General features: G+C 33.3%; 1 protein-coding gene across 1 annotated transcript; it reads right to left on the bottom strand.

Annotated features, from left to right (window-relative positions):
* Window positions 1–2,391: 2,391 nt before the first annotated feature.
* LOC107175027 (aspartic proteinase CDR1-like) lies at window positions 2,392–3,422 on the bottom strand. The gene is made up of 2 exons (XM_015526327.1): window positions 2,748–3,422; window positions 2,392–2,613 (listed from the first exon to the last, which is right to left on the bottom strand). The coding sequence occupies exons 1-2, from the start codon at window positions 3,420–3,422 to the stop codon at window positions 2,392–2,394; spliced, it is 897 nt and encodes a 298-aa protein (XP_015381813.1).
* Between the last annotated feature and the right edge of the window lie 11,173 nt (window positions 3,423–14,595).

The raw sequence follows: 14,595 nt of genomic DNA, 5'->3' as shown, positions 1-14,595 counted from the left end.
TTCTTTCTTCGATTCATCGCATGATTTGTCTACAATTAAACAAAACTTGTGACAAGATATCATCTAGGTCCAGTATTAAGTGATATTACTCATGCTCAGGGATAATATAAAAAATTATTAGAAAACCTTTATTAGAAGGACAAAAGTGTAAGGAAACAAAGTACCGAAAATAAATTTACAGTAACCCAAATTCAAACAAATGAAGTAGAAGAAGAACGAACCAAATAGAAAAGCACACTCGCAAATGAGAAGAATTCTAGATGTTTGTAATATAAGTCTTGAACCCCTGATTCTTTCTCTTGCTATTTTTTTGCTTCGGCTTTTTCTTTCATTTGTTTTGTCGGATTCATATGCTAAATGATTAATTAAATATTGATCAATCTTTATTATAAAGGATAAATAAGGATGATATTTGGGATTAATGAGGATGATATTTGGAATATTGGTCATTGCTCTCATTTTTTTGATAGGGAATCATTTGCTTGTCTAGAACTTTAAGTACATCTTGGTCAAACCAACGATGACATTATGTGATCGACAATCGACAAAATATAAATCATTTCCAGTCGTTCTAGATACATTTTTTAAATATTGGCTTTTTTTTATATTTAAATCGTGTATCTCCATCACTTGTAGTGATTTATCATTCAATGACTGAGTGAAAAGTAATTTAATGATCCAATTAGAATATTTCTTATTTTGTACATAAGCAAAGCATTCAAAGCTGTACTTCCCATACTTTTTCTACCCATCCAAAGGATCCCTCCCAGATTCCAGGAATCCTATACCTATATTCCAGTAAAATGATTTCAGGAAATGGCAAAATCGCAAATAGGGAACTATATTAGTGACCTACCAAATTTCATTGTAGAAATTTTCAGGATCAACAATTGGACCATGCCAATTAGAAATACCTTTTCTTCGTTAAAGGGAGATATTACTCGATTCATTTCTATATCCCTCATGATATATATAATAACTTGGGCATCAATTTCAAATGCATATCCCATTTTTGCGCAGCAGGGTTTTGAAAATCCACGAGAAGCAACTGGTTGTATTGTATGCGCCAATTGCCATTTAGCTAATAAGCCCGTGGATATTGAGGTTCCACATGCGGTACTCCCCGATACTGTATTTGAAGCGGTTGTTAGAATTCCTTATGATATGCAACTAAAATAAGTTCTTGCTAATGGTAAAAATGAGGCTTTGAATGTGGGGGCCGTTCTTATTTTACCAGAGGGGTTTGAATTAGCCCCCCCCCCCCCATCGTATTTCGCCCGAGATGAAAGAAAAGATAGGCAAGCTGTCTTTTCAAACCTACTGCCCCATTAAAAAAAAAATTATTGTGATAGTGCTAGTTCATGGTCAGAAATATAGTGAAATAACTTTTCCTATTCTTTTCCCGAACCCCGCAACTAATAAAGATGCTTCCTTGATATAATTTGGTTTAGAATTAACCATTGGTTGTAATCATTTCCATTTAAATTAAATCAATGTGAAAGTAATAGCTTGGTTATGATTACTTGGGAACTGAACAATCGAGGAGCTGTAGTTCTTTGGTTTATTTTTCTTCTCCGTGATGCATAAAGGCTCTTTTATATAACGACGAGTAAGGGACATTGTGTTGAATTGATGAACAATTGAGGGCCAAAAAAAAAAAAAAAATGGGGCGATAGTGCCAGGAAAATTGACAAAATGGATCAATGGTATTTACTGTTTAAGGTTTTTAAAGAGAGAAAGTGAACGAAACCATACTTGGGATCAAAACTATTGAGGAGCTGTTAGCCTTTTTGGTTTCCCATTCGTTTCTGTGATGCATAAATACTCTTTTTAGTGACGACGATTAAGGGACATTGTGTGGAATTGACGACCAATTGAGGACCAAAATTGGTAGAAGGTTCTCTGATCATAGGATAACAATAAAGAATTTTTTGGCTTTGGCAGTTTGTTATTGAGGCCCACGATTCTTTTGTTTGATCTTTCCGACACTGATATTATTCGAAAACCTTTATTAGAAGGACAAAAGTGTAAAGAAACAAAGTACAGAAAATAAATTCTGCAGTAACCCAGATTCAAACAAATGAAGTAGAAGAGGAACGAACCAAACAGAAAGGAAACACTCGCAAATGAGAAGAATTCTAGATGTTTATAATATAACCCACTGTAGAGGAAGTGCCTCTGTTACAATACTTCAAAGCTTAAATGACGAAAGACTTCTAATCTAATCCAACTTAGACTAAATAAAAAACTAACATCAACCAGAACTCTTAAGGACGAGAAAGCTTTAGATATAAGACTTCTAATCAAATAGAACAACATCAATTAAAATAAAGAAAAAAACAGTTTAAACATTAACCAAAAGCACACTTCCCAAGCTTTCCAGTTACTTAATTAATTGTTGGCGCAATGAGTCGACTTAAACGACACTGTCCTTTGCTCAATGTCATAGCCGATTAAGAAGTTCATCTGCATTATGTTCCCGTAAATTGTATTGGCATCACCACCTCTAAAAGCAGAACACATGAGATCATCTGAAATATTCTGAAAAATGTTGGAAGGGCTCAATTTCACATCTGCGCCTTTAAAATGAATTGTTACTTCAGGAAGCTCAGGCTGTGAACTAATATTATAACAGAGAATATCAGATAGGCCAGGCTCACCTATTTTGATTTCAATGGGTTGTGCCCTTATCATGTTGGACATTACTAACTTCAAATTTGAGTGATACTCTAGTGGTAATAAAGTACGCTGAACACCAGTATCAACAAAATGTTTCCAGCATCAATAAAATATTTTCCACCAGACACAAATTCTAGCCTTTGGTTGCCTACACTGATTGCTTCAAGGGTGAGATAATAATGGTCCCTAATAATCAAAGGGGTAGAAGCTACCCCGGCACCCGCAACAATTCCACCAAAGTTTATTGTGCTTGAACCTTCGTGGGGCAGGCAATAGGAGAATTTACCAGCAATTGATGTTGCCATTTGAGAAATTAATGAAGAACTGCCGGGTCCAAGGCCAATGGTGCCTGTTTGATTTGAAGGAGTGTTTGGGCTTTCACTGTTGTTGTGTCCGCAACCAAAGATTATTTTTGGCATTTCAAGGGGCTTTCCGGATGTTGAACCGAAAGTGAGAGTTTCAGTGGCAATATTGCCACTTGAGAACGATCCATGTAAACCTCTTCCATATGCCAAGGAGTAAATGCAATCTCCTTCGGAGCAATTCGTTCCGGCTATGACACATTGGAATGAGAAGCAAGAAATAGAATTGTATGTGGAAGACTTTTTAGGATCAAAGAGTGAAGCCTCTTGCCGGAAACACTGTGATTGTGGGCAAGGCTCACACTGTGTCCATACTAAGTCACTTCCTGTGTCAACTGAACCATATATATCGACAGGAGGACTGCCAATTGATAAATGCATCACATAGATACCATGAACAAAAATTATTTCCGCTTGAAATAATTTGGGATTTTCATCTTGAAATAATTTGGGATTTTCTTTGGTGCAAAAAGAAGGCCAGATAATAGAAAGACAAAGGAAAGCATAAGTAGAGAACGTTTTCAATGCCATGACGTCGAAAAGTTTTCAAAATATCGAGAAGTTTTCAGATGTTTGGCATGATTTTGCAAGCTGTGGTATTTATAGGCATTTTGTCTCTTCATTGAGTATTATTGTCATGAATGCTCGTATTTGTTTTGGGTTCCTGAACCCCTGATTCTTTCTCTTGCTATTTTTTTTGCTTCGGCTTTTTCTCTCATTTGCTTTGTCGGATTCATATGCCGAATGATTCATTAAATATTGATCAATTTTTATTATAAAGGATTAATAAGGATGATTTTTGGAATTAATGAGGATGATATTTGGAATATTGATCATTGCTCTCATTTTTTTGATAGGAAATCATTTGCTTGTCTAGAACTTTAAGTACATCTTGGTCAAACCAACGATGACATTATGTGATCGACAAAATATAAAATGAGATTTATACATTTTGTATATATATTGAACAAAATCCAACCTTCACCAACAATTAAAAAAAAATGAAGGATTTAAAATAATTCTCATGCATTATATTGTCCATTCATATTCATACCATGTATCCCAACATCATCGATAACTACTGCAAGATGCTTGCAAGTGAACCCTTAATTTATTCCACTAGTTTCATAAATTCAGAGTAAATTTATTATGAATACGGGCATCTAGAAAACCCAAAAAAATTAGATAATAGCACCATTCAAATGGTAAATTAAGCAAGTATTGGAAAACGACCTGACAAAACTAAACTGCATTTAATTAACTCCATTGGCTTGCGACAGGCTCCACTCACACCGTAATTTTCACGTTATTGTTTTGATTTTTGCATGCTTATCATTTTGATTTTTTCTCCAAATTAAAATATGCATATACATTTACGACAACAACAAAAATTGTTGAAATGGAAATTAATTCTTCTATACAATTTCTTTTTGCAATCCTAGTTAATGCTTGTCCTAATCAATCAATTGTCACTCATCCGAAATAGGAATAGGTTACGTGTCGATGTCTTTTCATTTATTTTTAACATTGCACATGTATTATGTTAATTAACATAAATGAATTTGATATAATTTGATTTAGAATTAACCATTGGTTGTAATCATTTCCATTAAATCAATGTGAAAGTAATAGCTTGGTTAGGTTACATGTCGATGTCTTTTCATTTATTTTTGACATTGCACATGTATTATGTTAATTAACATAAATGAATTCCTTTATATAATTTGATTTAGGATTAACCATTGGATGTAATCATTTCCATTTAAATTAAATCAATGCGAAAGTAATGGCTTGGTTATGAGATGACATAATGGTACATCTTAGTTTAATTATTTATCAAAATAGCATGTGAAGGCCATCTAACAAGGACACCTCCAATTTAAAAAAAAAAAAAAATTGGCAACTTCAACTGCAAATGGCATGCATATTAATGTCACATTTCTGGACAAAAATAGCCTTATTTTTCATTAAAAAGAAAAAAAGATTAATGAAATTAATAATAAACATCTTTTGTACTTTGAACAGGTTAACTTCTTAGCTAATAACAACTGTATGCAGTTTGAAGAAACCGTGTTCTACTAATTATATCTTCTACATTTCAAATCTTGGGACAACGTGACCAGGAAAATTGACAAAAGAGATCAATGCTGTTTACTGTTTAGGGCTTTTAAAGAGGCAAGGTGAATAAAACCATATGTAGATGTAGCAGCGCGCCAGCAGCTAAGCTTTTATGCTAATTGATTACTTGGGAACTAAACAACTGACGAGCTGTGGTTCTTTGTTTTCTTTTTCATCTCTGTGATGCATAAAGGCTCTTTTGTGTGACAACGAGTAAGGGATTGAGGACAAAAGTTGGCAAAAGATATTGTGTGATTATAGGATGAAAATTAAAGAATTCTGAGCATTGGCAATGGGGGGTGCATTGAATAACTGTCTCTTCATTGACTTTTATTCTCATTAATCCTCGCATTTGTTAGGTTATGAGCCCCCCGATTCTCTCTCTTTTTATCATTTCGCTTCGGCTTTTTCTCTCATTTGCTTTTTAGGAATTCATGCACGGAATGAGACATGTACCTCCATGCTTCATTAAATATTCAATTATCTTTATTCTAAAGGATTAATGAAAATGATATTTGGAATATTGATCATTGCTCTCATTTTTTTTTATAGAAATCATTGATTTGCTTGTCTAACTTCTTGGTCAAACTAACGACAAAATTATGTGATCGAAAAAATTTAAATGAGATCTATGCATTTTGTATATTGCATAAAATTCCAACCTTCATCAACAAACAATTAGAAAAAAAATGAAATATTTAAAACAATTTTTATGTATTATTGTCCATTGATATTCATACAAAATATCCCAAAGCCATCGAGGCATCGACCAATATATTTCTCACTCCCAAAATATGATGTTTCAACCATGCTTGCAAGTGAAACCTTAATTTATTCCACTAGTTTCATAAATTGAGAGTAACTTTATTATCACATATGGGGCATCTAGAAAACCAAACAAGTTGAATAATAGCATCACTTAAATGATCTATTAGGCAAATATTGGAAAGGACTTTACAAAACTCCAGATGCATTTAATTAGTACGTAATAGAAAGATTAGGCATACATAATCAATTAGAAGTCTTTCTCTCTGGAAATGAAATCTCACTATGGAAGTGTATGGGGGTTGTCATAAACCACATACGCCACTCACATGTGGAGTGTTTTCTTTTAGTTTAACTAAGTCAGTATTCATTTTACTTTTGATGGAATTAAGTTAATTAGAAGAATAAGTTTTTATCTTTATTACTTTAGCTGGCTTTCTAGTTGGGTCCTTTAAATCGGTGGTGGAGAACATAGGTTTGGTGAGAGCAATTAATCAGACCAAGGTCTAGTATAGGGGAGAAGACAGTGGACACAGAGGAGCTCATTCGTACATGGAAGAAGGGGATAACATGTCTTTTATTGGAAGGATGAAAATGAAAGGAGAAAGGATAGCAGCTCGCGGCATGCATTATTGGCAAGATTCTTCTTGATAGAGATCTGAACACAGAAGGATTAAGACTTGCAAAGCGGCGGGTATTGAAAACCATTAAGGATTAAGACTTGATTGGCTAGTAATTCTGCGTATGCAATAAATCAAAGCATGCAAGTTTAGGTATTGGTAATTAACTAATAACTTAGCCCTAGAATTTTCAAGTAAAAGGACGTAATAAATGGGATTCATTTTATAGAAAAAACTGATTGAGACATTATAACACAAGAAAAGCATTTGAAATTGATAGATAAAACAAAAATTAAAATTGTAACGTCTGCTTCAAGAAATGGAAAACAAAAATTAATAGTGTAACGTCTGCTTCAAGAAATGGGGCGATAGTGGCCAAGAAAATTGACAAAAGGGATCAATGCTATTTACTATTTAAGGTTTTTAAAGAGAGAAAGTGAACGAAACCATACTTGGGAACAAAACTATTAAGGAGCTGTTAGCTTTTCTTGGTTTGCCTTTCCGTTTCCGCGATGCATAAGCACTCCTTTTAATAACAACGACTAAGGGACATTGTGTTGAATTGATGGCCAATTGAGGACCAAAATTGGCAAAAGGTTTTCGGATCATAGGATGACAATATAGAATTTTTTAACTTTGGCAGTGGGTTACTGAGGCTCACGACTCTTTTATTTGACCTTTCGGCTTCGGCTTTTTCTCTCGTTAGCCTTTTGTAATTGGCATAAAATCCCGACGGACGCATGTACTTGCATTGCATACGCTCCACTACAAATTCATGGGCCAAAAGTTTGGACCTAGTTTTGCACCAGGGGTTGAAATAAATTTTAATTTTAAGCACTCTACACAATATTAAAATTAACTCTATTTTTAATATTTAGTTTCTTAATGGGTTGCGAAGACAATCGTGCTAAGTGGTCAAGTACTAGATAGATGATTTTGCCAAAAGCTTAAGGGTATTGCATCTATCAAAGAAAGGTCCAGCCAGGAATTTGTTCTAAGTCGGATTAAAATAAATTTTATCTTAAATAGAGTTTAATTGATATAAGAAAATAAATCATGTCAGAGAGAGGACAAAATGTAAGCACTTTATCCACAAAATGTATATTCTATTATAATGACGAAGCGACCAAGATAATACAAAACCAAGAAAACAAGAAGCAATTCAAATATAATAAGATAACATTATGCTTAAAACTCATCAAGTATGAAATTTGAATCAACAGTGTTTATAAATTCTCTTTCAATGTAGATAATCATACCATTTAATTTAAGTTCCTCTAACGAGAAAATTGATCAAATTCCAAGAATTAATAGTCAAGTAAATGATAAATTTGTTGCCTTCACAACTTTGTGAGAGAGATGAGAGAGATACTTGGAGGTGAAAAAATTAGGAAAAGTGATAAAGATAGACTTCTAAAAGTAAATTTATTGGCAGAATTTTAAATAGCATTGTGATAATTTTATGAATGTTACGGTGGCAAATTAGTAAACACTATAGTGATATTTACAATATTTATGAGTGGAGATTTATTTTAATCATAAATTAGGATTTAAATTAATCTTGGGGATTCATTTAAATAAATGTAAATATTTATATTTTTCTTTTATCTTCCAGTCACTTTACAAGTAGGGTGATATTATATTAAGCAAAGGAAAAGGTGCAAAAAAATTGAAATTTTTAAAAAGAAACGGAGACTTGGAGCTCGGTGATGTTATAATGTACAGTGTGATTTTGAGGGAGCACCTTGCAAACGGCAAGAGCCACCAATTGCCTTCGATAATGCAATAGCAGCGATAAACAACATTGATGAAAACGCTTACAAGTGATTGGTACGGTTGACAATAATCCAAGCACATGGTCATGCCATCATTTCAGCTAGTTTTACAAGACTGATCATGTGACAAACAAAATGTCAAAGTCATGGAATGGTTATCGGAATGAGTATAGATGGAAACCGGCTCTGGAGCTTCTTGAATTTATTAGAGCACAAACATAGGTTGAATGCAACGCAGCCGTTAGTTTCTAAACCTGATGGCTTTGGTGGTTGCATGTAGTATACGGTAAAATATGGTATCTAATTAGTTTTGTTAGCTATTGCAACATGTGGTAATGGTGGCTTCATTTGTTGGGTATATGGCAACAAAATTTATACCCACTCGAATGTGGTGTTTACTTTTGGTTTGGTTAGCTATGATGGAATCTTCTTATATTATGATTACATTTATCTTATATGCCATTGCTATATCAAACAATTACTCCCTAATATATATATATATACACACAATGTGGTAAGATTTTGTTGGATTCTTTTTGTAATAAATGATTGAGTATTAAGATGATTGAGTATTCATATTTTGTTGAAAGGATAGAATATTCAGGAATGTTTGTGCAAGGGAAAGTGGCTTGATAAACCTAGAAGTGGCGCAAAATTAAGCTTCCTACAATTATATTTTATGGGTATATATAGCTTCATTCATGAAATTGGAAAATAATTGTTATTCTTCATGTTAATATTCATTTTTCAATCCACATATTAATGGCAATTAAGTCTTTGTAGCTGTAAAAGTAAGGGCATTTTTAAAATTGCACTTTGTTATATGTCAGTTAAAACATATGTGCGTCATTGTGTAGTTTTATCCACTAGAGCTAAGAAAATTGGCGCCAATCTCCAATCATTTAGACACTAGGGGCGACTGGGTAAAAACACTCAAAAATTGATCAACTTCTTAATGTTATAACATAATAACAGCAAGGATAATTGGTCATTATGAAAATAGTAGGTGTAAGTAGTATGTAGCAATTTTAATAGGAAAAATTTGACAACCTTCCTTTAATTTAAGTTCCATTAACAAGAAAATTGGCCAAACTCAATGAATTAATAGTCAAATGAATGATAAATTTCTTGCTTTTGCAACTTTGTGAGAGGTATGAGAGAGAAATTTGGAGAAGAAGAAATTTGGAAAAGTAATAAAGATAGATTTCTAAAAGTAAATTTATTGGCAGAATTATAAATAGCATTGTGATAATTTCGCTAATATTAGGGTGACGAATTAGTAAAGACTATAATGATATTTACAATATTTGTGAGTGATGGTTTATTTTAATCATAAATTAGGTTTCAAATTAGATGATTTATTTCATTCATAAATTAGGTTTTAAATTAATCTTGGAGATTTATTTAAATAAATGTAAATATTTATATTTTTCTTTGTATCTTCCAGTCACTTCAAAATTAGGGTGACACTATATTATGCAAAGGAAAAGGCGCAAAAAAATTGAAACTTCTGAAAAGAAATAGAGACCTTGGAGGTTGGTAATGTTATAATGTACGGTGTGATGTTGACCCAAACAGCTCTTGCCCATCCAAAAACTTGATCCCATGTTTTATTTAAGTGGGTTGGCTAATCCGCTGAACATCAAAAGGCTCGTGGCTTTGATCGGGTAGAGACGACATTAATAACTTTTTTACACCCGCTCCATTTCATCATTTATGTTATATTATAAATTTTAGTTAAATTTTTACTTTTAAAAAATTATAAAAGTTTGGAGTTATAAAAATAAAAATATATAATAAGAAGAAAATAAATTAAGATTTTAAGATTCATATGTATTCTAAAAAAATAGAAAAATAGTTTTAAGGTGAAGTTTTATTGAAATTGACTAATTTTAATATACTGATTTGTTAAAGCTAGCTCTACAATATAATTAGTAAAAAGAAAAAAAAAAGAGTTGGATTATTGATACCTCTTTAAATTCCTCATAAAACCATTTTTTTATGAAAATATCTCATTAAACAAACAAATAAATTTATTATTTCATAAACACTGGGCCCAATTCCTAATAATAACATATGAATATGTTTCCTTCTCACATTTTAGTAAATTTCATTTGACACCTGATAATTGTATTGCCTGGGTTGTAGTTAACTAAGCATCACCAATCAATTTCGAGAATTCCTCAGTCAACTTCCTCGTACGTTTTACGAATAGCACTCAGTTACCTGCAAGATATAGTTAATTAAATTCCGAAACAGTTCTCCACCAAAAAAAAAAAAAAAAATCAGCTATAAAGAAATTAAAATTATAATAATAGTCCGATGTTGAAATCCAGACCATATAAAGAAATTAATAAAATTCCTAACTTCTCGTCACCAATGTCACTATATTGAGAGCACCGCTTTTACATCAATTTGGTAATTTCCCTCCACCAATGTTTATTATATTTCATCAATTTGAGATTAGCAACCCTACTTGCAATTGTACCATTTTTAATTTTTTTTTAAATCATTGTAATTGTTTGTTGGTTTGATGTTAATACTTTTTTTAATTTATTCATTTGTTTATTTATTTTTGTCACATCATCAAAGGATTTTGATTTATGCATCCTAAAATTTCTATGAAACCTTTCATAAAATATTTTATTACACAATGTCCTTAAATTAAATTACTGATATAGATAAATTACACCTACCTCTTCAATTTTAGAATAAAAAATAAAAAAGATTAAAAAATAGTTTAAAATTTTTTGAAAATGATAAAAGATGGATTTAAAAGTATTTTCAAAGAGTGCAAATACCCCATCCCTCATAAGCGATAGATAAAAAAATAAAAACAGGACAAACAATCCTAATAAAGTAATTATAATTTATAATCGATAAGCGATAGATAAAACAATAAAAACAGGACAAACAGTCCAATGTTTATAAATCAGTGCCATATAACACACACAACGTATCACATGCTCATAATGGATTAATTCCTTCTTTTATTAAAATATAACATCGATTTCTCCAATTGATGGTTATTGCAAAAGTATTGATATGACATAACAGAAATAACCATTTAACAAATCCAAGAGGATCGTGGATGGCCATTGTCAAGATCTCCACGAAATAAGAGGTAGTGATCATTATAATGATCGTTATACTCCTTGATCGCACATTCTTCACTTGTAAGTCCTGAGCAATCGTCATTTTTCACCCATAATGTAGCTTTGTCCTCCTTGTCAAAATTTTGTATTTTTTTTTTATGCGAATACCACTCTAATGGTGGGGGTTAGACGGGACCCATACCTGTCATTTAGAACATATAAAAAAATTATATGAGGAGGGGGACATAAACCAAAACCTTCAATTAAGATAAATAAATATAACAGTAAAATATATGATTTAGGCATAGCCTAATATGAGAGGAAAAAGACTAATGCAGACGGCGATAATATCTCTTACGATACTTGCGATTGGCAAGTAATTTAATGCCCTTTTTCGAATGACCGACAATGTTAAAATCAGGGCTATAGTCAATTCTCTCAGAATTGTCAAGAGCAGATAGAAAATGATCATTATTCGCCAAATGTTCGTCAAAACTATCATCATTATCAATATGAGAATTGCAATGCCTAAACTCTATGCTGGATGCTCGATGAAGATGTGGATTATACTCACCAGGTTCTCGGATCCTAGAATCATGAGTCGTGACATCCTGGCCAATTGGCTCCTGAATGAGAGTAGATTTTGTAGTGTTAGCTCGGTTCTTCGTAGATAAGACAATCGGAGACACCGCATCTACAATCTACTTAGTGATGGAAAGCTCAGGTCGTGGTGTATCTAGGGATTGTGGAGTATCTGACGGCAGAACTTCTGACTGCTTATTATCTACTCCAGTCTGCCAATTCCCATTGGGCCACTGGGGACAGAGCCCCAGATTGGCCACGTAACACGTCTCAATGGTATGGCCAAGGTGCTTGCAGGAAGCACAGTAGAGTGGAATTTTCTCAAAAATTACACTTTGCCAAAATCCATAATCTCCCACACCGATTCGTATCCGAGGCAGCAGAGGTTGAGTGACATCATACTCCACTAACACCCTACCTATAGAAAGGCGAGCTAAAGAGGCAGTAGCTTGGTCAATTCATAATGGCTTACCAATAGCTGATGCAATAGAAAATAATGCTTCCTTACAGTGCATGAAGTGGACAGGCAAGTAAGGAAATGAAATCCATACTGGAACTATAGGGGACTCCTCGGAACATCGAAAATCGGTGGTCCGTTTAAAAATTCTCATGGCACTCCATTGATGTACCATGTTTGCCTAACCCATAAGCGAGAGTAGTCCTCCTCAACATCCAATTGAATTAACACATGTCGATTATCTAAAAGGGACACCTTGGAAATTCCCTTCAATCACAAAGTATTAAAATATTTACGAATTAATTTCATACTGGGTCTATTGTAAGAAAATTTACCTACTAATGTCAGCTTGAAAGGAATGGCCATCGCTTGAATTTTCGCAGTGGAAAATTGCACGTTAGGCTTTCCCTCGAACGAAGTGACGGTCTTGATCAGAATCATTGAGCTGGTTGAGCCATTCATAATATCCACCAAAGATTTTTTAGTGGGTTTATTTTAATTCAGATTGGGGACAAATTTCAACACCGAGGCATAAGAGGGTGCCGACGTAGGCTGAGTGGTATTTTGGATTAACATATCTTTTTGGGGGTTATTTAATAAAAGTGTAGAGGGCATTCGAGAGGGCTGGATGTTGGGATTTATTTGGGAAATGGATTGGGCTTGGGTTTGACTAGTGGGAAAAGCTAGTGGGGTATGAGAGGTGCTAGTGGGAGACACACATGGGGAACACAAATCATGTGCTGCCGAAAATGTCTCATGAGCATGGGAATTTCCACACGCGTGCAGACTTTTGAGCTGGTGTTGGCTGGATGTTTGTTGACCTTGGCTGGGTTCGGTGATGGTTGCATGCAGTTGTTTTACGGTTGACAGCTGCAGCTGGCCGTGAGCACTTTCCCGTGTGCTTGCTTGTGGTTTGGATGTGATTTTTTTTCGTGAGGGAGTTGCTTGTGTAGGTGGTTGATGGGTGTCGAAGCCAACAAAAATAAATTCCTACTCTAAATAAATTGTGTATAGTGATTGAGCAGGGTTGTGTCCACAAAGATTAGTAATTATTTAAATCTTTTTGAAACGTAAAACGTAAAATGGGGGAATTGTAGACAATAATAAAAATCAAATTAAATAACAAGAATGCAAATTAAAGTTGTAATTCAAATTGGAGAAAGCTCTGGTTGAAGGAATTAACTAAGCTTGATTCGACTACTGATCATTGATTCAAATATAGATTATTATTACTTATGAATAGACCGGTTATAGCTATTGAGACCCTCTAATAGCCAATCTCTCCTTAACTAGTCGATAACCAAGGTACGACCGTTGGATATTTCCCTAATCAATAGACAACCCTAGATACGATCATAGGATTTAATCAATTGACAGCCTGAAAAACCAGAGAGACCCAAATCCTAATCAACACATATGATGATTCATTTAAATTAGATTGTTTATTCTCACAACACAACTCTCTGCTATGTTATTTGTCACAAACATTAAATTCTTCATACGATGAATCCTTTAATTGACAATAGATTAAGTTGATAATTAAATAGTGGCCAATTACCTAATTAACAAACATAATCATGAAACTAATTCAGAGAATAAACAAATACCCAAAAAGTAATAAAACAATTAAAGCATAAAAAAGATCTCACAGTAGTGATGAATCAAAGCTTCATTATCCTTCAACCAGAAAATAAGTTTAGTTCTTCATATAGAGAAGAGAAAAATTAGATCTAGGGTTTCTTTCTTTTTCTCCAATCCAAATCCCCCCTTTTTCACAATAGATTCCTCCCTTAAATACTCTCTCTCTCTTCTCCTCTAGAATTCTATTTAAAATAAAATACTAATATTTGAAATATTAAATTCGTAATTATAAAAATAACCAAAAATACAAAGCACGTTAAACTAAAAACTGCAGGTTCGCAGTTGACAGCACGCGCCCACGCCTTATCAACAAAGTTCTTTTGACACTCATAATTTCTCCAAGAGAACAATCATCCTTAAACATCATCTTATAGCTCAATTTTATCACCAATTAATAGAATTGCACCTACAAAAGTAAAACACAAGTAAATCACTATTATTAAGTACAAAACATTGATATTAAGGGAAGTAAACAATGCAAAACTAGTGCATAAATTGCAC

The sequence above is a fragment of the Citrus sinensis genome, chromosome 1, assembly GCF_022201045.2.
Source record: "Citrus sinensis cultivar Valencia sweet orange chromosome 1, DVS_A1.0, whole genome shotgun sequence".
In the NCBI taxonomy this organism is placed as follows: Eukaryota; Viridiplantae; Streptophyta; class Magnoliopsida; order Sapindales; family Rutaceae; genus Citrus; species Citrus sinensis.
The sequence above is the reverse complement of the archived record's forward strand: the minus strand, read 5'-3'. Positions and strand labels throughout refer to the sequence as shown.

Excerpts from the sequence above, each read along its gene's own strand:
- LOC107175027 (XM_015526327.1), bottom strand. The coding sequence starts at position 3,422 with ATGCATTTATCAATTGGCAGTCCTCCTGTCGATATATATGGTTCAGTT. Across the intron at positions 2,614-2,747 it reads TGTTGATACTGGTGTTCAGC|CCTGAGCTTCCTGAAGTAAC; the intron begins GTACTTTATTAC and ends ATTAGTTCACAG.